The sequence below is a fragment of the Osmerus eperlanus genome, chromosome 26 (assembly GCF_963692335.1).
Source record: "Osmerus eperlanus chromosome 26, fOsmEpe2.1, whole genome shotgun sequence".
NCBI classification, from domain to species: Eukaryota; Metazoa; Chordata; class Actinopteri; order Osmeriformes; family Osmeridae; genus Osmerus; species Osmerus eperlanus.
In genome coordinates this window covers 10193305-10220544 of record NC_085043.1, presented here as the reverse complement: position 1 = coordinate 10220544, position 27240 = coordinate 10193305, and the positions used below count along the sequence as shown (strand labels likewise).

General features: G+C 50.3%; 2 protein-coding genes across 2 annotated transcripts in view; both read left to right on the top strand.

The window, feature by feature from the left end:
• Positions 1-262: 262 nt before the first annotated feature.
• pgm1 (phosphoglucomutase 1) lies at positions 263-6024 on the top strand. Its single transcript, XM_062452943.1, has 11 exons — positions 263-577; positions 1911-2073; positions 2519-2662; positions 2817-2942; positions 3164-3354; positions 3475-3629; positions 3727-3842; positions 4008-4143; positions 4576-4759; positions 5079-5213; positions 5759-6024. Exons 1-11 carry the CDS (start codon positions 332-334, stop codon positions 5846-5848), a joined length of 1686 nt encoding a protein of 561 aa, XP_062308927.1. The 5' UTR covers positions 263-331; the 3' UTR covers positions 5849-6024.
• Positions 6025-13503: 7479 nt separating this feature from the next.
• Positions 13504-27240, top strand: part of ror1 (receptor tyrosine kinase-like orphan receptor 1) — a 43700-nt gene continuing 29963 nt past the window's right edge. Inside the window, exon 1 of the mRNA XM_062452212.1 lies at positions 13504-13790. Within this exon, the coding sequence (XP_062308196.1) occupies positions 13685-13790 (106 nt within the window). The 5' untranslated portion in view covers positions 13504-13684. The remainder of the gene's footprint in view (positions 13791-27240) is intronic.

Below are 27240 nucleotides of genomic sequence, written 5' to 3'. Positions count from 1 at the left end.
ACTTTCTACATGCACTGTTTATATGTCTCTATGAATAAAAGTATCGCAAAGTTTTATTGCTAAATCTGCTAGAATCTTGTGGTGGTCCACGAAATATTTGCAGTGAGTGTTTTACCCAGTGATGTTTACATAATTCCACTGTTCATGCAACAACAATGCTCTGCCTTTTATGATTGAAAAAGTGAGGTACGGGCCCTTTAAATTAAGGAGTGGGCGTGTCCATGTAGGCCAGGGGGAACTGGCGACACAAGAGTGTACGTGTGGCTACTCTTGTGTGCATCTGCCTCCAACGACGACGCGGATTACCCGGGCGGTCCATTTTTGGGGGAAAATGACAAAAATAACGGTTGTCAAAACCAAGGCTTATACCGACCAGAAGCCCGGAACGAGCGGTCTGAGGAAGAGAGTTACCGTCTTTCAACAGAATCAACACTATGCCGAGAACTTCATTCAAAGTATCATATCTGTCATCGAGCCGTCAGAACGACAGGCTGCCACGGTCGTGGTGGGAGGGGATGGACGTTTTTTTATGAAAGACGCTATTCAGTTAATCGTTCAAATTGCCGCGGCTAACGGGGTCAGTAGAAAAGTGTTTACCGATCGCCTGTGGTGCTTTTGTGTGCCTGCAGCGGTGCATGCAATCATAGACGCTAGTTAGCTCACTGTAGCTTGACAACATTCACACAAGCGACTGTGAGTGTGACAGATTCAATGGACAGCTGTGTTGTAGCTGCAGTCCTAGTAGGCTAGTGACTATTCTGGGTGACGTGTAGGCTAAGTGACGTATTAGCATGAAGCTGTTGCAAAGTATTGCGATGTGATACAAAGAAGTTGGTCAATTCGAACGAAATGTATAAGTCCAAAGCATTAATGCACGTTGTTATTTGAAATATATCTTATGTAAGCATGGCATACTTTCAGTGAGTTGCCGTCTTCAAGCAGAGGAACGTGATAGGTGTCACGGAGGTCCTCGTCTACTCTGCCGTGCCAGATGACCTTCATGACCTTTCAAGAACCCCGGGGGGAGATTACATGCAAATAGTTACCTTTGCCATTTCAAAGAGAGACACGGTCCGAAAACAATACTGCTGGTTCGGTTTGCGAGGACGATCTGTCCTATCACTTGCCGCAATGTTTCCCTAATTTCAAACACAGCTTTCTGAAAATCGGTCACAGTATTTGTAACCATCCCACAATGAAGCGATTGTTTCACACTGGGGCAGGGACATAGACAGGGCAGGGGCATAGACACAGGGGGCGTGGCACTGCGCGGTCACGTAGCTCCCCGTGCGCTGCAGTAGCCTGGGACACGGGACAGCGCGTTCAACACACAGAAGGGTTCAAGATGTACAAGTTGACATCATCATCACAAGCCGGTCGGTCACTCCAGCATATTTACAGTGTCCAGCGTTCAAATGCTTGTGCATCTGTATAATGGTATAATTGTCATACTGACCATTGTATTACATTGTTTATTTTCTATTTTGATTCTCACTGCTACCCTTGTCGTCATCACCTAGCCTTTTGGTGGGCTAAGTAAGTGGGGAAGGAGATAGTTATAGACACACATTATAGTGAATGTGAACATAGTCAAATTAGGAATTGTAGAATTAAATAGAATTAAAGTCTAGCTCTTAGTGTCATTACGCCTTGCTTAGCACCCATATTTGTCACTTATACAGACCCTAGTAACACATGACTATACGATATAATCAATCAAATTGTCAAAGTGATTGTATTAAAACACAATCACTTAGGCACAAAGTAACACACGAAAACAAAAACAGAGCACGTACAGTAAAGCATCGCATCGCAAATCGCAGCCCGGACCAAACTGAAATGTAGAAGGATGCAGTTTCTCAGGATTGAGACTCACCCTTCGTCCCCTCCCCTCCTTGTCTGTGGGACAGATCGGCCGGCTGGTGATTGGTCAGAACGGCATCATGTCCACCCCGGCCGTGTCCTGCGTGGTCCGTCAGATCAAAGCGGTAGGCGGGATCATCCTCACAGCCAGCCACAACCCTGGAGGCCCCAACGGAGACTTCGGCATCAAGTACAACATCTCCAGTGGAGGTGAAGGACGAGAGGGGAGGAGGAGGAGGAGGAGAGGGGAGGGCGGTGGAGGAGGAGAGGGGAGGAGGTGAAGGTGGAGAGGGGAGGAGGAGGAGAGGGGAGGAGGTGAAGGAGGAGAGGGGAGGAGGTGAAGGAGGAGAGGGGAGGGCGGTGGAGGGGAGGAGGAGGAGAGGGGAGGAGGTGAAGGAGGGGAGGAGGAGGAGAGGGGAGGAGGAAGAGGAGGATGATGGGAGGGCGGTGGACGAGGACGAGGAGGGGGAGATGAATGATGTGAATGCTGACAGGAGAGAGGGAGAGCGTGTGGGGGATGTCTCAGGGCCATGTTGCTTTCAGCTGAAGGTGAACATCTTGGATGTTCAGTGGTGAAGCATGGCTGGGGATCTCCAACCTTCATGTCTTACTGTGTCTTTCCAACCCCCACCCCCGCCCCCACCCCCGCCCCCAGGGCCTGCGCCTGAAGGCGTCACGGAGAAGATCTACCAGCTCAGCAAGAGCATCCAGGAGTACTCCATCTGCCCGGAGCTCAAGGCAGACCTGGCCACCATCGGCAAGCAGACCTTTGAGGTGGACACCTTCAAGCCCTTCACAGGTACCAGCAAGACCAATCAGCCTTGCACTGTGAGATGGTCCACTCTACAACGTACCGTTTGACTGGAACGACCCACGCTGTCAAGCTTCTGGTTTGGTGTTTAGGCTTTGGTTTGTTGTGCGTGCTAACGTCACGGTTTGTGTCTCCTCCCCAGTGGAGATTGTGGATTGTGTGGAGGCCTATGGGGCCATGTTGAGGGACATCTTCGACTTTTCTGCGTTGAAGGAGCTCCTGTCCGGAGCCAATCACTTCAACGTCCGTCTGGATGCCATGCACGGAGGTACAAACCCCCCCCTCGCCCCCTCACCCCCTGAACTGCCCCCTCTCCCCCTGAACCGCCCCCTCTCCCCCTGAACCACCCCCTCGTCCCCGGAACCCCACAGTCAGGTCCCCCGCTCAAGGGGATTCTTTAACACTCCCACTGTGTGACCTAGCCTAATCTAATCTGCTGTTCTTATCCGGAGCACATTCAAAGTAACAGCCCTCTCCGTCTTCCTGCAGTGGTTGGTCCTTACGTGAAGAAGATTGTCTGTGAGGAGCTGGGCTCTCCGTCCGACTCTGCCGTGAACTGCGTCCCCAAGGAGGACTTCGGGGGCCACCACCCCGACCCCAACCTCACCTACGCAGCCGACCTGGTCAACGCCATGAAAGGCGGAGAGTACGACTTCGGAGCCGCCTTCGATGGAGATGGGGTGAGGTGTTCTGACGGGCGAGAGCGCCGACAGTTCTGTGTGTCTGTTTCCTGTTCCTCTTTCCTCTGTCTGGTTCCTACCTCTCATACAGTCTCATTCTTCCATCCCCCCCGCCCCCAGGATCGTAACATGGTCTTAGGAAAGCACGGTTTCTTCGTCAACCCCTCGGACTCTGTCGCCGTCATCGCGGCCAACATCACCAGCATCCCGTACTTCCAGAAGACCGGCGTCCGAGGCCTGGCCCGCAGCATGCCCACCAGCGGAGCCCTGGACAAGTGAGCACGCCACAACAGCTCCCCCAAACACAGCCCTGTCTACCAGTGTAGTCTTCTGAGAGGACCATGATCTAAACCGTGTGTGTGTGTGTGTCAGTGTGGCCAAGGCCATGAAGATGCAGCTGTATGAGACTCCGACAGGCTGGAAGTTCTTTGGGAACCTGATGGATGCAGGCAAGCTGTCGCTGTGTGGAGAGGAGAGCTTTGGCACAGGTGAGTGTGAGGTCAGGAAGACTCCACTGGAGACTGGATCCACAGGCTGTGTTGGTTCAAGCTGTTTGCTTCATTCAGTTAGGCAACGCATTGTGGTCTGTTTGCACACCATCTCTAACACTATGAACACACACACACATCCTCCTTCTCCGCGTTGCATACCAGGTTCGGATCATATCCGTGAGAAGGATGGACTGTGGGCGGTGCTAGCCTGGCTGTCGATCTTGGCCACCAGGAAGCAGAGTGTGGAGGAGATCATGAAAGACCACTGGCAGAAGTTCGGCAGGAACTTCTTCACCAGGTCAGGGCTTTTTCTAAATACTATACCGCCCTCCAGTGGGGAAACGGAGAACTGCAAAGTCTTGGATTATTTTGATTATTTTAGCTTTTTACTGCTGAATCCTGATTTGACATAGTTGCCAATGATTATACAAGATACATGAAATATTATAGTATTCATTTATCATTATATGATAATAAATAAAACGATATTACTTATTATAATACTTCAAGCCGACGTGTAGTTGGAGGGACTGGTCTGGAGTGACTATGTCTCTCGGCTGGCCTGGGAACGCCTCGGGGTCCCCCAGGAAGAGCTGGTGGAAGTGGCCGGGGAGAGGGAAGTCTGGGCCTCCCTGCTTAGGTTGCTGCCCCCGCGACCCGACCCCCGGACAAGCGGCAGATGACGACGTGTAGTCACTACTATCGCTCTTCCCGTCCTGTGTGTGATCAGGTATGACTACGAGGAAGTGGACTCGGGTGCTGCCAACAAGATGATCAAGGATTTGGAAGCGGCCATGTTTGATCCGTCCTTCGTGGGGAAGAAGTTCTCCTCAGGGGACAAGACCTACGGCGTGGCCGTCGCTGACAACTTTGCGTACACAGACCCCGTGGACGGGAGTGTGTCCAAGAACCAGGTGAGGGGGGGGGCATGGGGGGGGGGGCGTTTGAACCGTGGCGGTGTTGTGGGGGTCGGGGAGGGTAGATGAATGTTGATATTAGAGTCGCTGACGCCTCCTCCGTGTGCTGTATCCACGGGACCCGACCAGGGCAAACAAAGATGTTTTTAGTTTGGGCTTTGACAGTACCGAGACTGAGGGTCAGGATCGTCGTGGTCTTCAATCACATATCAAGAGTCACACGTTCTCTCAAACAGTCCATAACGGTGCTTATTGGTTTTCCGTAGCTTCCCAGAGTACCCGGTAACGCGATCCTCTCCTCTTCTCTGATTGGCAGGGTTTGAGGATTATCTTCTCTGACGGCTCCAGGGTCATCTTCCGTCTCAGCGGGACAGGCAGCGCCGGGGCAACTGTCAGGCTGTACATAGACAGCTACGAGAAGGACCCCCAGAAGATCTATCAGGACCCCCAGGTGAGGGCTGAGCAGAAGCCCAGCAGTGATTGGATGTGACTGGGGTGTGCGGAAAGCCTATCCGGGGAAGGACCGGGTAGCCTGTCACGACGGCTCATCTTGATTTGAAATTTGTTTCGAGATGTCGAGACGAATTGAGCTCAAACGGCTTCCTTCGTGCTGGGTTAGGGTTAGGATCGGGGCCAGCCGGCGTGTTTTCAGTCCTCTGATCAAACAATATTTTCCAGAACTCACATTTGAGGGAAAAGGGAAGTCGGAGCCAAGAGTTGAGTTATGAGTGATATCAGAGCCAGGATGAAGTGAGGAGGAGGGAGTGATATCAGAGCCAGGATGAAGTGAGGAGGAGGATGAGGAGGAGAGGGGGGCATCCTGAGGGAAACGGAACATTGGAAATCTCAAACTTGACACTTCATAAAGTCATCTTGACTGATTTAGGAAGGAGAGGGAGAGAAAGAGAGAGGGTGAGAGCGGGAGTGAGAGAGAGGGAGAGAGAGAGGGTGGGAGACAGAGAGTTCTAACTGAGGGCTCTTGTTGGATGTTCCCAGGTGATGTTGGCTCCTCTGGTGGACATAGCACTGAAGATCTCCCAGCTGCACGAGAGAACTTCTCGCACCGGCCCCACTGTGATCACATGATTCCCCCGGCTACCCACCCGTCACCAGGATACCGCTGTCCAATCAGAAACCTTCCCTCCACCCCCTCACCCCCCCCTCCGAAGAACAATCATATCTCACCCTTGTACCATAAAGTCCTGCTAAAGCCTTGAAAGCCAAAATATTCATCATGAATAAAACACACGTATTAAAATGATTGTAATTGTCTTTGTCGATTCCTCCCGCAGCTTACGAGTTAAACTGAAATGCTTTTTTTTAAACATTTGGGTGATTCTCAACACGCACAGATAGCTGGACCCATAAAGCAAGATAAACCTGAATGTAAACACACCGCCATGTCTCAAAGCCCAGATACCAGCCACCGCTGGAATGCCTAACCCTGCCAGTGAGAGGGGGCCACGAGGGCTAGCCTGTCAACGGGGAGGGGAGATCCACACAGCTGGGAGGACGAGCTTGCGGGATACAAAGCGCTGATCATCTTAGCAGACTCGCAGCCGAGACCGAGGGAGTAACAGCCTGTCGTCGTCAGAGGAGGGAGAGACCAGAGTGGGTGGGATGATATTAAAGATCGGACGAAAAAGACCCAGAAGTTCTGGATCCAAACAAGAGAAATCATCTCATCGTTCGCTAATAAGCCAAGAGCAGGACTGGATCCATTCTAAGGACAATGAGTGTTTCCAAACAGCATAATGCCTCTCCAGAGACAGTCCCGAGGCTGTGTGTGGAAGAAACCAGTGTTTCCTCTCTCCTCTCCGTTGGAGGGTGGGAGGGTGTGTGGGGTAATAAGATAGTCCCTGTAATCCTGGCTGATGGATGGAGCGGAGAGCTGTCTTATAGTCGGGCGTCCCATAAGCGGTTTCTACCGCCAGCTAGACCAGAGAGTTGAGCTGGAGGAACGTAGAGAATCTGGGGAGATTTAAGGTTGAGGCCGTCGGTCTTGTCAGGAAGACGCCGCTCGCGTTGCCCATGACCCTGTGTGCTTCAGCTTGTGCTGAGAACCACCAAAAACACCAAGTTTGTTGTTTTCGTTCCTTTATATTTCAAGCTGCAGTAGAATCAGGGCGGTAAACAAAGCCTGTGGCTCTTTATCCAAGTTTTCTGGTTGTGGATTGACGTCATTTTTTCTTGCCTTATTCTTTTCTTCTTCATACTGTAACTCCCCTCTCAAGAACTGGAATTACCTCTGATTTAGTTAATAGCTAGGAGGTTGGAAAACCAGGTGCACCCACGCCTGTTCTTTCCCCAGGCATGAGGAAAGGAAAAAGAAAATTGCTCAGAGCACAGATGGGAGTTCTCCACCGACGCCTGTCATGTACGTCAATGTCATTCAAACTGACAACTAGTCAAATCCAATGAACCGGGTTTCGCAGCTGAAAATCACTTTATTCCAGAAGGGGTTATTAACCTCCCAGTCGCCCATCAAAGGGACTGTGGCAGAAGGCTGTGTAACCGCTCTAAATGGTTCCTCTTTGGGCGCAAGGGAGAATAAATAATAGGGTGGCACGATATTCCTGCTGGTTGGGGTCCTGTGATGCCTACACGGTACGACACGTAATGTGTTCCCCGGTTCGGCCGGTAATGGCTTGCAGGTTGTGTTTTGATTGGCTGTCATTACGTCAGGTGATCACAATAAAGGCTTACATTAAGCTGCGCTGGCCTGGAACTATTAGAGCACTAAATGACTTTCTCTGGGGTTGGCAAGTAGACTGTGTTTTTACAGGAAGATTACTCCGGTAGAACCAGTCTCCCTGGACCAGAGAAACACATCAGCTGACAGAGACATCGGTCTGAAATGAGAGGAGAGAAACATGCAGTACAATAAAATCAAGGACAAGTCTGTGTTCTCTGTTTGTTTCCAAGGGAACGTAGATTGCGGACTCTTTTTATGAGTCTGTGTGATTAAAGAGTGCTTTGGTGAGTGAGTGTGTGTGTGTGTGTGTGTGTGTGTGTGCGTGCGTGAAGACAGAAAGGGGAGAGAGTTCATGCATCCACAGTTAAAACTGTTTGGCTCATATATCTTCTTACTTACTAGGAAGTTGGCTCGTTTCCCTTCCTTACGTCAGAGTGACCGAGTCAGCCTGGTGTAGTCAGCCTGGTGTAGAGTCAGCCTGGTGTAGAGTCAGCCTGGTGTAGAGTCAGCCTGGTGTAGTCAGCCTGGTGTAGAGTCAGCCTGGTGTAGAGTCAGCCTGGTGTAGTCAGCCTGGTGTAGAGTCAGCCTGGTGTAGAGTCAGCCTGGTGTAGTCAGCCTGGTGTAGAGTCAGCCTGGTGTAGAGTCAGCCTGGTGTAGAGTCAGCCTGGTGTAGAGTCAGCCTGGTGTAGTCAGCCTGGTGTAGTCAGCTTGGTGTAGTCAGCCTGGTGTAGAGTCAGCCTGGTGTAGAGTCAGCCTGGTGTAGTCAGCCTGGTGTAGAGTCAGCCTGGTGTAGTCAGCCTGGTGTAGAGTCAGCCTGGTGTAGAGTCAGCCTGGTGTAGTCAGCCTGGTGTAGAGTCAGCCTGGTGTAGTCAGCCTGGTGTAGAGTCAGCCTGGTGTAGTCAGCCTGGTGTAGTCAGCCTGGTGTAGAGTCAGCCTGGTGTAGTCAGCCTGGTGTAGTCAGCCTGGTGTAGTCAGCCTGGTGTAGAGTCAGCCTGGTGTAGAGTCAGCCTGGTGTAGTCAGCCTGGTGTAGTCAGCCTGGTGTAGAGTCAGCCTGGTGTAGTCAGCCTGGTGTAGTCAGCCTGGTGTAGTCAGCCTGGTGTAGAGTCAGCCTGGTGTAGTCAGCCTGGTGTAGTCAGCCTGGTGTAGTCAGCCTGGTGTAGAGTCAGCCTGGTGTAGAGTCAGCCTGGTGTAGAGTCAGCCTGGTGTAGTCAGCCTGGTGTAGTCAGCCTGGTGTAGAGTCAGCCTGGTGTAGAGTCAGCCTGGTGTAGAGTCAGCCTGGTGTAATCAGCCTGGTGTAGTCAGCCTGGTGTAGAGTCAGCCTGGTGTAGAGTCAGCCTGGTGTAGAGTCAGCCTGGTGTAGTCAGCCTGGTGTAGTCAGCCTGGTGTAGAGTCAGCCTGGTGTAGAGTCAGCCTGGTGTAGTCAGCCTGGTGTAGTCAGCCTGGTGTAGAGTCAGCCTGGTGTAGTCAGCCTGGTGTAGTCAGCCTGGTGTAGAGTCAGCCTGGTGTAGTCAGCCTGGTGTAGAGTCAGCCTGGTGTAGAGTCAGCCTGGTGTAGTCAGCCTGGTGTAGAGTCAGCCTGGTGTAGAGTCAGCCTGGTGTAGAGTCAGCCTGGTGTAGTCAGCCTGGTGTAGTCAGCCTGGTGTAGTCAGCCTGGTGTAGAGTCAGCCTGGTGTAGTCAGCCTGGTGTAGTCAGCCTGGTGTAGTCAGCCTGGTGTAGTCAGCCTGGTGTAGAGTCAGCCTGGTGTAGAGTCAGCCTGGTGTAGAGTCAGCCTGGTGTAGTCAGCCTGGTGTAGTCAGCCTGGTGTAGTCAGCCTGGTGTAGAGTCAGCCTGGTGTAGTCAGCCTGGTGTAGAGTCAGCCTGGTGTAGAGTCAGCCTGGTGTAGTCAGCCTGGTGTAGTCAGCCTGGTGTAGTCAGCCTGGTGTAGAGTCAGCCTGGTGTAGAGTCAGCCTGGTGTAGTCAGCCTGGTGTAGAGTCAGCCTGGTGTAGTCAGCCTGGTGTAGAGTCAGCCTGGTGTAGAGTCAGCCTGGTGTAGTCAGCCTGGTGTAGAGTCAGCCTGGTGTAGAGTCAGCCTGGTGTAGAGTCAGCCTGGTGTAGTCAGCCTGGTGTAGAGTCAGCCTGGTGTAGAGTCAGCCTGGTGTAGAGTCAGCCTGGTGTAGTCAGCCTGGTGTAGTCAGCCTGGTGTAGAGTCAGCCTGGTGTAGTCAGCCTGGTGTAGTCAGCCTGGTGTAGTCAGCCTGGTGTAGTCAGCCTGGTGTAGAGTCAGCCTGGTGTAGAGTCAGCCTGGTGTAGTCAGCCTGGTGTAGAGTCAGCCTGGTGTAGTCAGCCTGGTGTAGAGTCAGCCTGGTGTAGAGTCAGCCTGGTGTAGAGTCAGCCTGGTGTAGAGTCAGCCTGGTGTAGTCAGCCTGGTGTAGTCAGCCTGGTGTAGAGTCAGCCTGGTGTAGAGTCAGCCTGGTGTAGAGTCAGCCTGGTGTAGTCAGCCTGGTGTAGAGTCAGCCTGGTGTAGAGTCAGCCTGGTGTAGTCAGCCTGGTGTAGTCAGCCTGGTGTAGAGTCAGCCTGGTGTAGAGTCAGCCTGGTGTAGTCAGCCTGGTGTAGAGTCAGCCTGGTGTAGTCAGCCTGGTGTAGTCAGCCTGGTGTAGTCAGCCTGGTGTAGAGTCAGCCTGGTGTAGAGTCAGCCTGGTGTAGAGTCAGCCTGGTGTAGTCAGCCTGGTGTAGTCAGCCTGGTGTAGTCAGCCTGGTGTAGAGTCAGCCTGGTGTAGTCAGCCTGGTGTAGAGTCAGCCTGGTGTAGAGTCAGCCTGGTGTAGTCAGCCTGGTGTAGAGTCAGCCTGGTGTAGTCAGCCTGGTGTAGTCAGCCTGGTGTAGAGTCAGCCTGGTGTAGAGTCAGCCTGGTGTAGTCAGCCTGGTGTAGAGTCAGCCTGGTGTAGTCAGCCTGGTGTAGAGTCAGCCTGGTGTAGAGTCAGCCTGGTGTAGTCAGCCTGGTGTAGAGTCAGCCTGGTGTAGAGTCAGCCTGGTGTAGAGTCAGCCTGGTGTAGTCAGCCTGGTGTAGAGTCAGCCTGGTGTAGTCAGCCTGGTGTAGAGTCAGCCTGGTGTAGAGTCAGCCTGGTGTAGTCAGCCTGGTGTAGTCAGCCTGGTGTAGAGTCAGCCTGGTGTAGTCAGCCTGGTGTAGAGTCAGCCTGGTGTAGAGTCAGCCTGGTGTAGTCAGCCTGGTGTAGAGTCAGCCTGGTGTAGTCAGCCTGGTGTAGTCAGCCTGGTGTAGAGTCAGCCTGGTGTAGAGTCAGCCTGGTGTAGTCAGCCTGGTGTAGTCAGCCTGGTGTAGAGTCAGCCTGGTGTAGAGTCAGCCTGGTGTAGAGTCAGCCTGGTGTAGAGTCAGTCTGGTGTAGTCAGCCTGGTGTAGAGTCAGTCTGGTGTAGTCAGCCTGGTGTAGAGTCAGCCTGGTGTAGTCAGCCTGGTGTAGTCAGCCTGGTGTAGAGTCAGCCTGGTGTAGAGTCAGCCTGGTGTAGTCAGCCTGGTGTAGTCAGCCTGGTGTAGAGTCAGCCTGGTGTAGAGTCAGCCTGGTGTAGAGTCAGCCTGGTGTAGAGTCAGCCTGGTGTAGTCAGCCTGGTGTAGAGTCAGCCTGGTGTAGAGTCAGCCTGGTGTAGTCAGCCTGGTGTAGAGTCAGCCTGGTGTAGAGTCAGCCTGGTGTAGAGTCAGCCTGGTGTAGTCAGCCTGGTGTAGTCAGCCTGGTGTAGAGTCAGCCTGGTGTAGAGTCAGCCTGGTGTAGTCAGCCTGGTGTAGTCAGCCTGGTGTAGAGTCAGCCTGGTGTAGTCAGCCTGGTGTAGTCAGCCTGGTGTAGTCAGCCTGGTGTAGAGTCAGCCTGGTGTAGTCAGCCTGGTGTAGTCAGCCTGGTGTAGTCAGCCTGCTGTAGTCAGCCTGGTGTAGAGTCAGCCTGGTGTAGAGTCAGCCTGGTGTAGTCAGCCTGGTGTAGTCAGCCTGGTGTAGTCAGCCTGGTGTAGAGTCAGCCTGGTGTAGTCAGCCTGGTGTAGAGTCAGCCTGGTGTAGAGTCAGCCTGGTGTAGTCAGCCTGGTGTAGAGTCAGCCTGGTGTAGTCAGCCTGGTGTAGTCAGCCTGGTGTAGAGTCAGCCTGGTGTAGAGTCAGCCTGGTGTAGTCAGCCTGGTGTAGAGTCAGCCTGGTGTAGAGTCAGCCTGGTGTAGTCAGCCTGGTGTAGAGTCAGCCTGGTGTAGAGTCAGCCTGGTGTAGTCAGCCTGGTGTAGAGTCAGCCTGGTGTAGAGTCAGCCTGGTGTAGTCAGCCTGGTGTAGAGTCAGCCTGGTGTAGTCAGCCTGGTGTAGAGTCAGCCTGGTGTAGAGTCAGCCTGGTGTAGTCAGCCTGGTGTAGTCAGCCTGGTGTAGAGTCAGCCTGGTGTAGTCAGCCTGGTGTAGTCAGCCTGGTGTAGTCAGCCTGGTGTAGAGTCAGCCTGGTGTAGAGTCAGCCTGGTGTAGTCAGCCTGGTGTAGTCAGCCTGGTGTAGTCAGCCTGGTGTAGAGTCAGCCTGGTGTAGAGTCAGCCTGGTGTAGAGTCAGCCTGGTGTAGTCAGCCTGGTGTAGTCAGCCTGGTGTAGAGTCAGCCTGGTGTAGAGTCAGCCTGGTGTAGAGTCAGTCTGGTGTAGTCAGCCTGGTGTAGAGTCAGCCTGGTGTAGTCAGCCTGGTGTAGAGTCAGCCTGGTGTAGAGTCAGCCTGGTGTAGAGTCAGCCTGGTGTAGTCAGCCTGGTGTAGAGTCAGCCTGGTGTAGAGTCAGCCTGGTGTAGAGTCAGCCTGGTGTAGTCAGCCTGGTGTAGAGTCAGCCTGGTGTAGAGTCAGCCTGGTGTAGTCAGCCTGGTGTAGAGTCAGCCTGGTGTAGTCAGCCTGGTGTAGTCAGCCTGGTGTAGTCAGCCTGGTGTAGAGTCAGCCTGGTGTAGTCAGCCTGGTGTAGTCAGCCTGGTGTAGAGTCAGCCTGGTGTAGAGTCAGCCTGGTGTAGAGTCAGCCTGGTGTAGTCAGCCTGGTGTAGTCAGCCTGGTGTAGAGTCAGCCTGGTGTAGTCAGCCTGGTGTAGGCTGAGGTTGACCATCGAGGGCCACTCTGTTATTGTCGCCAGAGAGAACTGAGGGAAGGATAAGGGCGGGCCTCCAGGAGAAAACTCAGCCTCAAGTATGAACTGTCAGGCCATAAAGCAGAGTTTGGTGTGAGTCTCAGGAGATGAGCTCCTGACCACACAGCAGAGCCTGGACTCTGTCCATCCATGGCTCCATATCCGCTCCACATCTGCCCCAAGAACCAAACACTTGAGGAGGTGAAGAGCTTTGTTAAACTTTTTATCAAATGTATTTTTTCAAACTTTCAAAACTTGTTTTTAAAAGATTTTTTTTTCTACCTTTCAAAACTTTTTGACGAAACCTTTTTTCGAAAACATTATTTCAACTTTTCGAAAAGTTTCCAAGTGGTTTGTTTATGTTTGTTCGGTTTATTTCCTATTTTCAAACAGGCTATACTAGACAGTTGACGTGGTCATTCATGTGTTACCTGTTTCAGCCTCGTGGTTGTGCTCCAACATTGTGCAATCATGTTTAATATCGGACTGACTGGACTGTTAACATAGTTTCATGCCATGACCTGCTGTATGAGTCTACCGGAAAAGAACGTTAAGCATCCTACTGCTGAACAAAAATAATATTTTGAATTCGTGAGAAATTAGCAGGCAAATTATCGCATCATTATACAGCGAAATTACACTGTCATTAAATGGTAGGTCATGTTGTCAAGGCCAGTTGTGTGAATGTAGCAAACATAAACTTCTCATAGTATTAGGCCGCCTAGATAATATGTATGGTACTGAGGGCTTATTTAATACAACATTTAATTTAATTTTATGGAAATTCATATTTTCAACACTTGGTGGCGACACCAGGAGACTCTAATCAGAGCCAGATGGCTCGCGCAAGCTTTCACAGAAGTTTTTGGAAGCGTGCGCTGAGAGCGCGAGGGAAGCCAGTGGGATTTTTTTTTTTTTTGGAAAAGAGAAGACTGGAGAAGGAGAGCACTGTGCCTTCTGCTACACTCACTTATTCACCAGCATTTACAGAGACCTTCATGCAGTATATTCACGGGACAAAGGAAAATTGCATTGTAGGCTGCGTTTAACTTATTTACCCCAAATAAACGTTCGCACGTGAGTTTACGGTTGTAGGCTAGTGGATGTAAAGGGACAAGGGTCGGAGAAATGTATCCAAGTCGGGCAACAGTAACTCACCGTCTTCAGGGATGTCAAGTCAACGTTCTCCGGGCCATTGCGCTCCTCCAAACTCTCGTAGGGATGGCTGTAACTGGTAAGTAAAAGTTTTATCAATGCCTTGCTAACGTTGGTTATTGTTGGTTCATTTCCCCCACACTGAGTAATTTTGAGCAATTCATTTCAATATAATGATTCATGATGAATAGTATTTTCCTCTCGAATAACTGGGTTGTGTCATTTCGTCAGATCATTTGAGACTTTTCATAAGCTAACAGGCTACTAAATAGTTAATATGTTATTACTTGGCCTACAACTAGCCTATGTAGTCTTATCTAAACAGATTCCTTGTCAACCGCTGTTTTTGCATGACCATCGTGCTCCACGCATTTAGCTTGTTCTGTGAATTGATGAACCTTGTCGAGCTTTACCGTTGGGTCCTCAGGAAAGCCAATTCAAACATTTATTTATGTAATTAGGAAGACAAAGGGACCTGGGTGATGATGTAGGAATTCGTAAAGAGCATCTTCTCACCTTGAGTTCCTTTGTGTCGGTCACCCCACTTAACATTTTAAGCTAATACATTACAATAAAAACGTTTTACTAGTGTTACAAAAGAAAATTCCAGCACTGGCAAATGACTAGATTTGCAGGATGTAATAAATTAACTTGTGGCATGATGGTAAAGTAGCCTACTATACGGACTGTTACGGAGCAGTTTAGCTATGACCTGCAAAATGTTATTACATAGCGAGGAAGTCAGTGTGTCATGTTGTTTACCTTCCTGTCAAAGCAGTTTTGATTTCAAAGACTTTAAAGTTTACGTTCGAGCAGATAATAGCCCTTCATTTAGTCGCTGTGAAATCCAAACATTGCCCGCCCTACATAAACCTGAGTCGCTCTAAACATTCTCTGGAGGAAGGTGGTTGTAGGTGTATTAAAAGTATTTGTTATTTCGCTTTGTAGGACAAAAATATGCTTTTTGATGCATATAAGCATGGGCTTTCCTCTAACGTGAATCAAATATTGTTTTATTTCATTTTTTGGACCTTGTTTGATTATGATTTAAAATCCGCTGGAGGATTTCGCTGAGTTTGTTTGGATTAACGTTGTCCTCCCTATTCGGTCTGGATATTATTTACAATGGTGGTGGGTTAGCCAGGGCGAGTTTTCCTGGGCCTTCTGGCGTGCCACTATGCATAGGAGCTGGAATGTTAATCCATGATATTTGACTGGATGGATGAGTTATAAATTCTTCAAATGCGATTTTATGATGGAACGAGGGGTGGGGTGGACCTCTCGTGACTTTTTCATATCTTAGCTCTGGGAAAGATGAGTGGAAACACCATTCTGCCGTAATACCGTCTTGTACTTTAATAAAAGTCAGGAGACCATAAATCATAACGAGGGAAGTACCTCAGCAAAGATTTCAACCAGACACACTGTTGACACTAAAGGCACTCAACCTTCCAAAAAACCCTCGCCCCTCCGGCTCCGTCTCCGGGAACATGTCATACTCTTATGAACTGTTAGACACTCCTCCTCGAGCCAAGCATATACACCTAGGTACCAAGGGCGGTTCATCTTTAAAAGCAGACTTTCAGGAATGTTTGAATCAGAACTGTAATGCGTGAACTATATGTAAAGTTTATTTTTTGGTGTGTGGGAGATTGATTATTTTGTGACAGTTTGAGTCCCATTTGAACGTTTGGAATGGCGAGAAGATCGCATACTTTCGATTATTCCGTGCTCTGTCATCAATCATGTGCAACAGTACATGTGGACTCTTATCTTATGTTTAAAGTAAAGTCGTGTGAAGCTTGTCACTCAAGAGTTATTTCCTTAGCATGTAAACTGCCACGGTGACGTGTAATTATACAGAATTAGCAGAGAGTTGTTTATGTATGAGTAGGCCTACTTAATCGGCGGTGAATAACATAAAATAGGATTTACTTGGATGAACAGAGTATTGATAACGTCAGCTCCACACTCCAGTACTGTACACATCTCTTCTGATTTGAATGTGTTTGTCCTCACAGTTTTAACGACTGTGTTTGTGTTTGTCGTCTAGCAACAGAAAGTAGTTGTAGTGGTGAATAACTATCATTACTTTGAGTTTGCTGAATTACATCATCGAGAATGGTAAAGTAGAACACAGGTTGTGTGTTTCCTTGCGATCGTTGAGACCAAACTGACACAATTATTAACCCCCTTACAGCCAAGATGGAATATTTCGATACTCTCATAAACTGACTGAACTAAAATATTTCAGAATAAACTAAACATTTATAGTCATTGTAGTAACCAAGGGTTTGTACTGACCTCAGTAAACATAAATTACGTTGTAAGTACATAATTCATTCATGAAAACGTTGGTGTGTCAAGTTTTTCTCATGGTAACTGAGCACTTTTCACTAATATCCTCATCGGATCGCAGACGGAAAAGACGTTTGATGACGTTTCGCTCCTGCGAACTGAAGCAGAGCATAGAAAGGCCTTTCCTGCAATTACGGTCTGTGCTGTGGCAGACAGGGCACGGCGTAGGCTAACCTCTGCCCCGGAGAACGACGGTTGAGTTTTTGTAGAAAGAATGTTGAAAGGACTTTTTGGCTCTTGTGCTGCAGTTTAAAGGCCTTCTCCACTTTGTCGAGGGTTTAACGGCTTCAACGTTTAAAATATGGTGTGCTGACACTGATACATCATGTCGAATAAACAATGATGAGATGTGCTTCGGTGCATTCATGGCTCTGTGTGCTTTGACTGACGAAAGACTATTGGGGTTCGGGTTGACGCGTGTATTATCAAATTACAATTTCCTTTCCAACTTTTTACGAACTTAATAGGAAGAGCCCCTTGCTACATTTCATTTAACATGAGTCCGGATGAAACATGGCTTTCTAAATTGTGCTGTAAATGTGTCAGTGCAAATATTAAAAGCCTGTTTGCATTGCATTAAGGACTTAAGAAATCCCCTTGCATGCACACTGGAATCTCTCACTGCCCACAATTAGGTCTTTGTACATGTCACGCTCCCTGTGAACTAATAAAATACCCAAACTTTATGGTTCTTTTCAGACGAAGATTAATATTTATTTTAAAAATGAAAATATATGTGCAACTTATCAGTCAACAGAGGAGTTTTTCCCCCTTCTAGTCATTTCTTTTTTCCTCTGAGACGTGGACAGCGTCAGTTTTCTGGCCATGAAGAAGGCTTTTATGCATTCATAATTTCCCTAAGTATGTCCATGTCAGAACATTTCCCTGCTTAGTGTTTCCTGTACCAGGACCAGGGCTAGGGCCAAGGCCACAGCCGTAATGGTGATGATGAGCTAGTATTGAAGCATTCCTGCAGGACTCTCTGGTGGTCTCTCTTTTTGTCTCTCTCTTTGTCTCCGTCTCTCTCTCATCTCTCTCTCTCTCTCTCTCTCTCTCTCTCTCTCTCTCTCTCTCTCTGTCCGTCACAGAGGTACATCCTCTCTTTCTCGCCTCCTGATTCTGCCCCTGTGTGTCCCCCCCCCCCCCCCCCCTCTCAGTGGTGGCTGGCAGGTCCGGGGAGCAGCAGTCGGTGCTGTGATCTGGGTTTGAATGGCAGGTCACTCTTGGCGTCTGGGTGTTTTCTAAGAGGCGTTTTGAATGAGAGGGAAACAGCAGAAAGGATATGGATGTTCAAGACCGCAGCTTCTTCAGAGCGGCTCCTGTTTCCTCCAATCCTCTGCCTTCTGCTTGGGATGCAAAAACCACTGGACCATCAGTTTCAACTCACCAATATCAGATGTGTTCTCACTTTATTTGATGAATAGCTTAGCCTGAGATTACAAAAACACTGTTTTATGTATTTTACCCGCTCTCTCTCTCTCTCTCTCTCTCTCTCTCTCTCTCTCTCTCTCTCTCTCTCTCATCTCTCTCTCTCTCTCTCTCTCTCTCACCTCTCTCTCTCTCTCTCTCTCTCCCTCCCTCTGTCTCGACGGTCTTGTGTTAGAATTAGTAAGCTAGCACAGGGTTAGGGTTCTGATGAGAAAAGAGCCTGTCAAACTGATTTGCCATGCTTACAAGTGTTAAAACAGGCGTCTTTGGATTCAGGAAATTACATTCATTTTACAGACATCTACTGATTTGTGTTCAGAACTGGAAATGTTAACTTAACATTTCTTCATTATCATAGTGTGTGTCTGGAGGAATAATCAGCTATATTAAGCTGTTCAGAAATTCTTCACTTACTCTGCATTCTTGGTGTTTGTGTAATATACAAAAGTGTGTTTAACTCCCTTGTGCTTTATTGGTTGGTAATTACTATCAGTAGCTATAGAAACTTTAAGCCTGATGTATTACGGAGCGAAGGAATTCTCCAGCCTTTGAAGATTAGTTCTTTTAAAAAGGGTTAGGTGTAAGCTGGTGGTTTTAACAAGGTCATTTTAGCCACCAAAGGCGGTTTATGTTGAAGATTTGTGAGACACATAACTGGATTATGAAAATCTCAGCTTTTTGTCATCCATTTGTTTGGGCACGTAGTAATTGAGGCACGTAGGGGTTTGTTTTGCTTCTGTGCTCAAAGGAGCAAAAGTTTTGTGTCCTAATTAATCAGCATCTTGGAGAGAAACATGTTTTTGTCCTTGTATGAAAAAAGAATATTTGTCAATGTGACGTAACACTCTTTCCTCAAAGAACAGAATCTCAGTGACAAAGATTCACTAGAGTTCGATTAGCTGTAAATCTTTCTTTCCTGTTAAATGTTTATTCCTGTTTCTCTCACAGCTCCTCTCTCTCTCTTTCTCCTAATTGCCCACTTTCCCTCTCTCTCTCCTCGGTAAATCATGCTCAGTAGTTAAAGGCTACTTAGGATTAGCGCCCTCCTCCAGAGAGGCCCCTGGCTGCCCCCCTCTCTCGCTTTCCAGCGCGAGCGGAGCTCCTCGCCGCCTGTTTGTTTAGCGCTGGCTTTTGTCCGATTGTTCTCCGTCAACCTCTTGACTATTAGACGGCAGACGGTGTTTGTCCTGGGCCACTTCATTCAGGAACAAAAGAGCAAATAGCCTGGATCACTTCATGAGGTGGGGGGTTGGTGGGGGTTGGTGGGTGGGTGGGGGGTTGGTGGGTGGGTGGGGGTGTGGCTGGCGTCTTGACCCTGGCCGTGTCAGTGAGAGAGGAGGGATACTCGCCTCCGACATCTTCTTGGATTTTCTCCGCTTTTTCTGCTCGGATTAAGAAAGAAACAAACCTTCTGTTTGCGCCCTCTTCCTCTGTTTATCTTTATCTGAGTGTTTGCGCTCTCCCTCTCTCGCTGTGACTTTCTCTCGCCCTCCGCCGTGCTCGCTCCGGCTTGCGGCGAGCGGAGATGACTCTGCGACCACGCTGACCCAGGCATCCAGGAATATAAATCCTCGTTGGGCTGATTTCTGAGTGATCGGCAGCCAAGCTTCCCGCCGCGGCCGATGAGGCTTGTGCCCAGCTATGCGCCGCCCCGGCGGAGAAGCCATGCCTGTTCGTGGCACCAGAGCCAGGGTTGCATGTCTGGAGATAGCTGTCTCTGGTCCAAGCCCTTCACCAGAGCCAAGGTGGGACTGTGGGACTGTGTCGGAGGCCTGCTCCAGTCCTGGGATCCATGGCCCAGGAGGGGAGAGACCGGCTTGTCTAGGCCCGACATCACATCCTCATACTTGGGAAAGACATTTCAGACAGCCCCCTGGCTCTCCCACAGAGGCCTCGCGAAGCAAAGAGCCACTTTAAGCACCGATGGCTTGATGGCCTCACCAGCGGTCTTAGGAAGAGTCCGGACTTCTCCTTTGTCCACCGGCCAGCTTTTAGAAGTGAATGAGAACCACTTAGAGGGCTACTTGCTGGATGTGTTAACCAGAAGCCCAGGGAAGCCCTTTGAAGGAGGCCTCTGTCGTTGTGTTTGATGTCTGAGGAGTTGTGGACTCGGAGGAATGTGACGGAATTCTAATAGGAAGGTCCGGAATAGTCATCACATCCCATTCTGTATTTTAGCTTGAAGCCTTGAAACTCTGAACCAACACCCAGATAGTAGTCTGAATGCTGATAGTTCTGTTTTTGTGGGACGATACTGTGTGTGTGCATGTGAACACACACTCTAGTTCGGGAAAGCTGTCTCTCTCGTGGGGATAGTTGGAGTACGGCTCATGTGGGGAAGACTATGTATTTATGCTCGGAGGAAAGGAATCTCTCTTTTGACCAGGAATTCATACATGACCAGGAATTCATACATTCATCCTGCGGTCCGGAGGCCTGGCCTCCTCGGTGTCTCTCTGAGGTGGATACAAATCTGAGGGGAGTGTTGAGGGGAAAATTTAGTTTACCCTTTCGGCCAGCCTTTTTCTTATTTCCACTTTCACAGTTATTTCATTTCCCTTTTGGATGTTTATCAAGGCTGGCACCAGAGAGGCCCAAGTTCAAGTTCACTCATTGGTACCCTCTGTGTCAGTGTCTCTCTCTCTCGCTCTCCTCTGTATTTCTTCTCTCTTCTCCCTCTCTCTCTCTCTCTCTCTCTCTCTCTCTCTCTCTCTCTCTCTCTCTCTCTCTCTCTCTCTCTCTCTCTCTCTCTCTCTCTCTCTCTCTCTCTCTCTCTCTCTCTCGCTCTCTCACTCTCTCTCTCTCTCTCTCTCTCTAAGAGCATCGATTTCAGCCCGGCCGGAAATGAAATTGCATCGCCCTCAGAGTTTCAGTGAAGCGAGGGAACTGGAACAGGAGGGAAGGAGAAGAGAGGAGAGAAAAGGCTGTCCGGTTGCAAAACAGGTTTGGAGAGAAACGGAGAAGAGAGGGAAACCGACACCCCGCTCTGAACGTCATGAATCAGCGTTCTCTATCCCCCCCCCCCCCCCTCCCTCCGGTTCCACACGACTGCTTGATCATATTAGCACGAGAGAGAAAAGTGATCGTTTTAAGGAGTGGGGGAAGAACCAGAGAAGAATGCTGTCACGTTGACAAGTCTGTGCTGCACAGGCTGACTGACAGCAGGATTAAGACTACCCAGCCCCTCTCACCCCACACCCTCCAAACAGAGAGAGAGAAAGAGATAGGGAGAGAGACCTGAGAGAGAGAGATGGAGGGAGGGGAGATAGAGAGGAGAGAGTGAGGAAAAATAGAAAAACAGAGAGAGGAGAGAATCGGAGGGAGGAGAGAGAGAGGAAGAGAAGGGAGGAAAGAGAGAGAATGTATGAGGGGCGGGGGGTTGGAATCAGGGGGGTTGATGGTAAGGGGTCTGTGTCTCTGCCATCACAAGTCAACGATCTCCTCTTCTGTTGGAGCCTAAGAGGCTTAGGCGTGCGTGATTCCTCTGGGTGTTTGTTTAACCTCCGTGTGGCAGCATGGCTAATCCCTCCCTATCAGGCTACCTTCCATCACTGTGGGCACAGACAGGGCTCTCTCTCTGCATACATACAAGTACCCCAGCAGGATATCCTTCAGCTGATTGATGGAGCACTTGATTACATTCACCCACCTCATCCGGGAGGTTTTCCTCAGAAGAGCAGACTAGCGTTATCCGGTCGCCGGTTCTGCTCCCGGTAACGGTCTGGGCTTGCATGCGTGTGTCGGGACTCTCACAGAGATTACCGGGTGTTTACGTCCACGATTGTGTTGTGTAACGGTGTTTTGTACTAGCTCTGTCAGGGAGAGAATTCATCCTCGGGGTGGGCTGGGGTTGAGCTGCAGTCTGGGCGCAGGAACCCTTCCCTGATATGGGCATGGCGGGTTATTATTTCTGGCAGGCAGCGACGGCTGTCTGTTGTGGAACCCTCTGCCTGTCCCCTTGGCTGTGATTCATCGGTGTTTGAGTGCGAGTCTAAACACGGGGGCAGTCAAGACAGGTCTTACAGCTTGGCCAACCAGCCTGGATACCCAGCCTGGATACCCAGCCTGGATACCCAGCCTGGATACCCAGCTCTCAGGAACACATGAACCTGTGTGAGAGCTTAGCTGGACCAGACCTCTCCCTTGAGTCAGAGCTGTTAGGAAAAGAGGAGGGGTTTGAGTTCGTCCCAGAGGGGCTTGTCTCCCTGTTTCTGTCTGTGGTTTACTGGATATTAACCACTGCCATGAAGCCTTGAACTTTTGCCCCCAGAATGCACCCAGGTTTTAGTCAGTTTAATCACATTTTTTCCGATGGAACCTGAGTGATCTCTCGGCACGACTTCTCTGCTTGGGATGGTTATTGAGCAGCACTCATTCTATGCATGTGCATTTGTGTGTGGCTGAATGTGTGTGTGTGTGTGTGTAATTTGTATCCGTGTGTGTGCTTGTGTGGTTTGTCTCAAAGCATCTCCAACTGAACTCTCCTCTGTCTCCAAACGGATTACCTCGGTATCACAAACTCCTTCTAATTATGAGAGCTGTGCTTCTCCAGTTCCCACAGCCCGATAAAGACACTCCTTCAACCCACACACACACACACACACTAAACACACACGCACTAACACTTACGGACCAGTTCAGTGGAGTTCCAGTTAATTAATGGTTGCCCTGTGACTAGTGAGAGTTGTAGTGCCCTAAATGCATTAGTCTCAGAGTTAATGGACCTTAAGATGACCCCAAAAGCTTATTCTCCCGTTACTGCGTGTCACCTCCCCCCCCCTTCTCTTTCTCTCTCTTTCCCACATTTACTGTTCTCTCTGTAATTGCTATCACTGCCAATAAAATAATCAAGGCAGTTCTGCCCCTAAAAATATATCTGTAAAAAAAGTAAAAACTTGTTTCTCCGGGTGAGGCAAGCTGATTGGTCTCACAGTGCCCCTGTGTCGCAGAGGTGGTCTTGGAAAGCCACCAAGATCGCCCGGCCTGCTTTCTAATGTGAAAGCAATTAGCTGCGGTTTTCCCCCCCGAGCGCAGAGATATGTGGAATAACAAGAAAGCAGCAAGGTGGTCTGGGTGCATGTCTGTGCTCACACTGCCTCACCTGCCTTCCGACATAAACAACAGGATTCGCATGACACACACACTCCCCCCCCCCCAAACACACACACACACACACACACTGTTCACCTCTTGGATGTCTACCCACAGTTATCTTACCTGCCTCATTACCTGACAGGGTGAGAAGACGATCTGCCTCCCGTCCACCCAGGGTACAGGTACATGAGTGTACACATACACACACACACACACACACACACACACACACACACACACACACACACACACACACGGTGCTTGCATCTTTTATCACAGTAAACAGCTGGTGTCTTAGGAACAACTTACGTTGTGTGTGTGTGTGTGTAAGATGTCTGTTTACACTTGGGAGAGTGCCCCTAGTTACATCTGGCAGACAGTTTTTTTTCTGGTGAACGAGAGGGAAAATATTCCCAGCTGCTATCATAGTTGCTCACCTGAAACTCTTTTACCTCCTTTTTCCTTCCTTCTCTCTCTCTCTCTCTCTCTCTCTCTCTCTCTCTCTCTCTCTCTCTCTCTCTCTCTCTGTGTCTCTCTCTCTCTCTTCTCTACCCCTCATTCACCACAGTCTGTTTCCCTCTCTTCCCTCTGGTGTTAGAGGTAATTGACCACCATGGTTTACTCTGACTTCAGGCACACAGAACTAAATCAGTGAACCCGGTCACGGTGTGTCCTCGCTGGGCTACATCGTCTGTCCCATGCGACCTCCAGGGTCCCCAGAGGCCTCCTCTCCCCCACACTGGTCCCTGGTCCCTAGCCCCTGGCCCCTGGCCCCTAGCCCCTGGCCCCTAGCTAGGGACCAAGATAACAAGTCAGGATAGTCCTCCTGACTTGTTATCTTGGTCCGCTGGCTGCCGGGTGGAACTCTTCCCCAGAAGGTAAAGTCATTTTCACCTCCTGGTCCAGAGCAGCTCAGCCAAGAACATCTTCAGAACTCCTCCCCCTCCTCCCCCCCTCCCTGCACTCTTCCCCCCCCTCCGTCTCTCCTCCCCCTCCTCCCCCCTCCCTGCACTCCTCCGTCCCTCCTCCCTCCCTCCCTCCCTGTCCTCAGCACCTTGTCTTATGTGCTTACCTGAGCAGATATCAGTCCACCGCCTCCTCCTCTCTCTTCCTCTTCCTCTTTCTCCCTCTCTTCCTCTCACTCCCTTTCTCCCCCGCGTTTTCCAAGCTGACTGTAGAGATTCCTGCTATCATCATAAACTAAAGCAGTGTGTGTGAAAGTGAAAACACGGGACTGCGTTAAATAAAAGTACCTCAAGCATGTGAAATGTAAATATGATAGCAAAAAAAAAACATTACATTCAAACAAAAACAAGCTGGGAGATTTAGACAAAGTGCTATTGTTCTGTGAGTCGGCAGGAGATCAAACCTAGACAGGAAGGGTGTGATGTGTGGAGGGCTGTAACCTTGACCCGTCATCTGAAGTGGTGAGGTGATGGATGTGTTGCATGAAGATGTAGTGTGTGAGGCTGAGGAAGAGGGAAAGAGAGTGAGTGTGTGAGGGACAAGTGTGTGTGTGTGTGTGTGTGAGAAAGAGAGAGACACAGTGTGTGTGTGTGTGTGTGAGAGAGAAAGAGAGAGACATGGTGTGTGTGTGTGTGTGTGTGTGAGAGAAAGAGAGAGACACAGTGTGTGTGTGAGAAAGAGAGAGACACTGTGTGTGTGTGTGTGTGCGTGAGAAAGAGAGAGTCACAGTGTGTGTGTGTGTGCGCGTGAGAAAGAGAGAGACACAGTGTGTGTGTGTGTGTGTGTGTGTGCGCGTGAGAAAGAGAGAGTCACAGTGTGTGTGTGTGTGCGTGAGAAAGAGAGAGACACAGTGTGTGTGTGTGCGTGTGTGTGTGCACCCTACAGTACATGCTTCGATATAGGGGTATTTTCCGAGCTGACAGAACTAATGAAACCCCCCCCCCCCCCGCTGATGAGAGGAGAGAGAGGAGAGAGACCGCTGGTCAGTGTTGTGTCTCCTCTGCTCTGTGTAGTCAGTAGCCATGTCTCTCCCCTCCTCCCCCCACCCTTCCCCCCCCCCCCACCCTTCCTCCCCAACCCCTCCCTGTATAGACCCCCCGAAAGTGTCAGCACCCCTCAATCTCCCCTCCCTGCCTCCTAAAATAACCAGATGCTACCACACAACTCTGGTTCTCTTACGGCTTCTCTGGGTGACACTCCAATTCCCCCTCAACCCAAACCATTTCATTTCTTTTTTCCTCTGAGACGTGAAAGCGTCAGTTTTCTGGCCATGAAGAAGGCTTTTATGCATTCATAATTTCCATTAAGTTCCATTACAAGTATGTCCATGTCAAGACATTTCCCTGCTTAGTGTTTCCTGTACCAGGACCAGGGCTAGGGCCAAGGCCACAGCCGTAATGGTGATGATGAGCTAGTATTGAAGCATTCCTGCAGACTCTCTGGTGGTCTCTCTCTCTCTCTCTCTGTCTCTCTGTCTCTGTCTCTGTCTCTCTCTCTCACAGCAGAGAGTGGGGGCATCTTAGTGGGAGTTATTTCAGGCAGTGCGTCTGTCAGAGCAGGGATCAGGAGGAGAGATTTAGGAGGCTTTACACTTCTTCCTCTGAACCTCCCTCTCAGGATCTCAGCACTTCACATCGATTGGCCGGTGGATAAGCAAGAAAGTCCCGGTGTGAGGGCCCAGCGCACCATAGGACCACAGCCTGTCCGTCAAACTCATCTCCTAGCAACAGCCTTTACCCAGCCAAGGCCTTCTGAACATGGAATCACAAGATTATCTCTTGATAATCACTTAATTATTAAACATAAACTAAGAATGGGGGGTAGGGCCAGCGGAACTACGGCCAGAGACAGCCTAGCCCAACCACACCTCCACGCAAGAGCTCCCTGTTCTTAGAGACACTGTGAAGACAGAGAAAGACGAAGAAACCAAGAGGGGTTGTGTCCCCAAAACACACTGTCCCCCGCACGAAAAGAGCTCTGTGAGTCTTGGACCAGACAGCCAGCCAGACAGCCATAGACCAGGGTGTGTGACACAAACTTCAGGCCAGGCCCAGAGACAGGGAGGGGGGTGTCCATGGAGGAGAGGGGCCTGGGGAGAGGGCAAAGCTGGGCAGAAGAAGAGGGTGGAGAGCTGAGGGGGAGGAGTGGGGGTGGGTGGGGGAGGAGGAGTGTGAGATGAAGGGGGGAGGGCCGGCCTTTTATGTGGTGTGGGGAAGGAGAGGGGGGTGTCCGTGCCTGTGGTGGGTGGATAGAGAAACCCCATGTCCTCTTTAATGTGGAGGGACTGACTCCTGACCTAACAGGGGCTCTTGATTAGCATAACGAACAGCTTGACTGGAAGTGGAGAAGGGGGGGGGGGGATGGCTGGCAGTGTGTGTTTGTGTGTGTTTGTGTGTACCAGCGTGTGTGCGAGCAAACCTGTTAGTGTTGCGTGTGTGTGTTGTGTTTATTGTGTGTGTGTTACCATTGTACAGTCTCTCATGTACCAGTACCTGTGTACAAGCATGCTTGGAGCAGACCCAGGTGGTGGGGGTGGATGGTGGCTGTGGGAGAGCCCAGGCTCTGGGGCCCCAGCCCAAGCTCTGGGGCCCCAGCCCAGGCTCTGGGCCCCAGCCCAAGCTCTGGGGCCCCAGCCCAAGCTCTGGGGCCCCAGAGCCTGGGCTGGGTCCTGCCAGCCCAGGCTCTGGGGCCCCAGCCCAGGCTCTGGGGCCCCAGGACCCAGCCCAGGCTCTGGGGCCCCAGCCCAGGCTCTGGGGCCCCAGCCCAAGCTCTGGGGCCCCTAGGGGCCTGCAGTTCTGGGTTGGGGAGGGGCTCGGGGTACGGGACGCCCCCCACAGGAGGACAGGAAGCTGGGGAGCGGAGGGGGCTGAGAGGGGCAGCTCACACAGAGAGCATGAGAGGGGTTGAGTAGAGGCAGTTGTTCCAGCCTCACCCCGGCCAGCCTCACCCCCCACAGAGAGGGACATCAGACACCAGAGATCCCTCCCCCGGCCTTCACTTGGACACCTGTCAATCAGTCTTGCTCTCTTTGAACTAGCTTTGCCTCTGTGTCTCTCCCTCCCTCCCTCTCTCTCCCTCCCTCTCTCTCTCTCTCTCTCTCTCTCTCTCTCTCTCTCTGTCTCTCTCTCTCTCTCTCTGTGTAATCAGTCTGGTTTGCCCTCCCTCGTGGGTTGTCCTCATCACAGAAGGGGCCACCTGGTTCATTGATTTCAAGTAGGAAGCCCCTCTGTTGTTTTTAGCAGATGAACACTTTTCCTCTCTTCCTGTCTCCAGCTGTCAAATGAATTTAGATTGGTTGGAACTTGGGAAAAAAAGATGGACGCCTTCAAAACCAGACGCTAAAAAAGTAAAAATCACTGTTTGGATTTTCCCGCATCTGGTACTGAAACGGTTTGGATAAAAACATGGTCTTCAAAGTGAAATAATTTAAACGCCCAAAATGCTCATAATGATAATAATGTTATTGATTGGGTTAGCACAGCAGCGGTAATGATGACATCTGTTTTCGGTTCGTTTCCTTGGCACTCCGCATAACCCCTATTCAAAGATGGCGGCTTCTTCCCCCCCCGTCAGAGAGCTGATGGAAGCTGATGTCCATCGGCGTGTCTGTCATACCAGTCAGTCAGTCAAGCACAGACGGCACCCGCAGAGTTAGAGTAACATTATTGCGATCCCTAACTCTC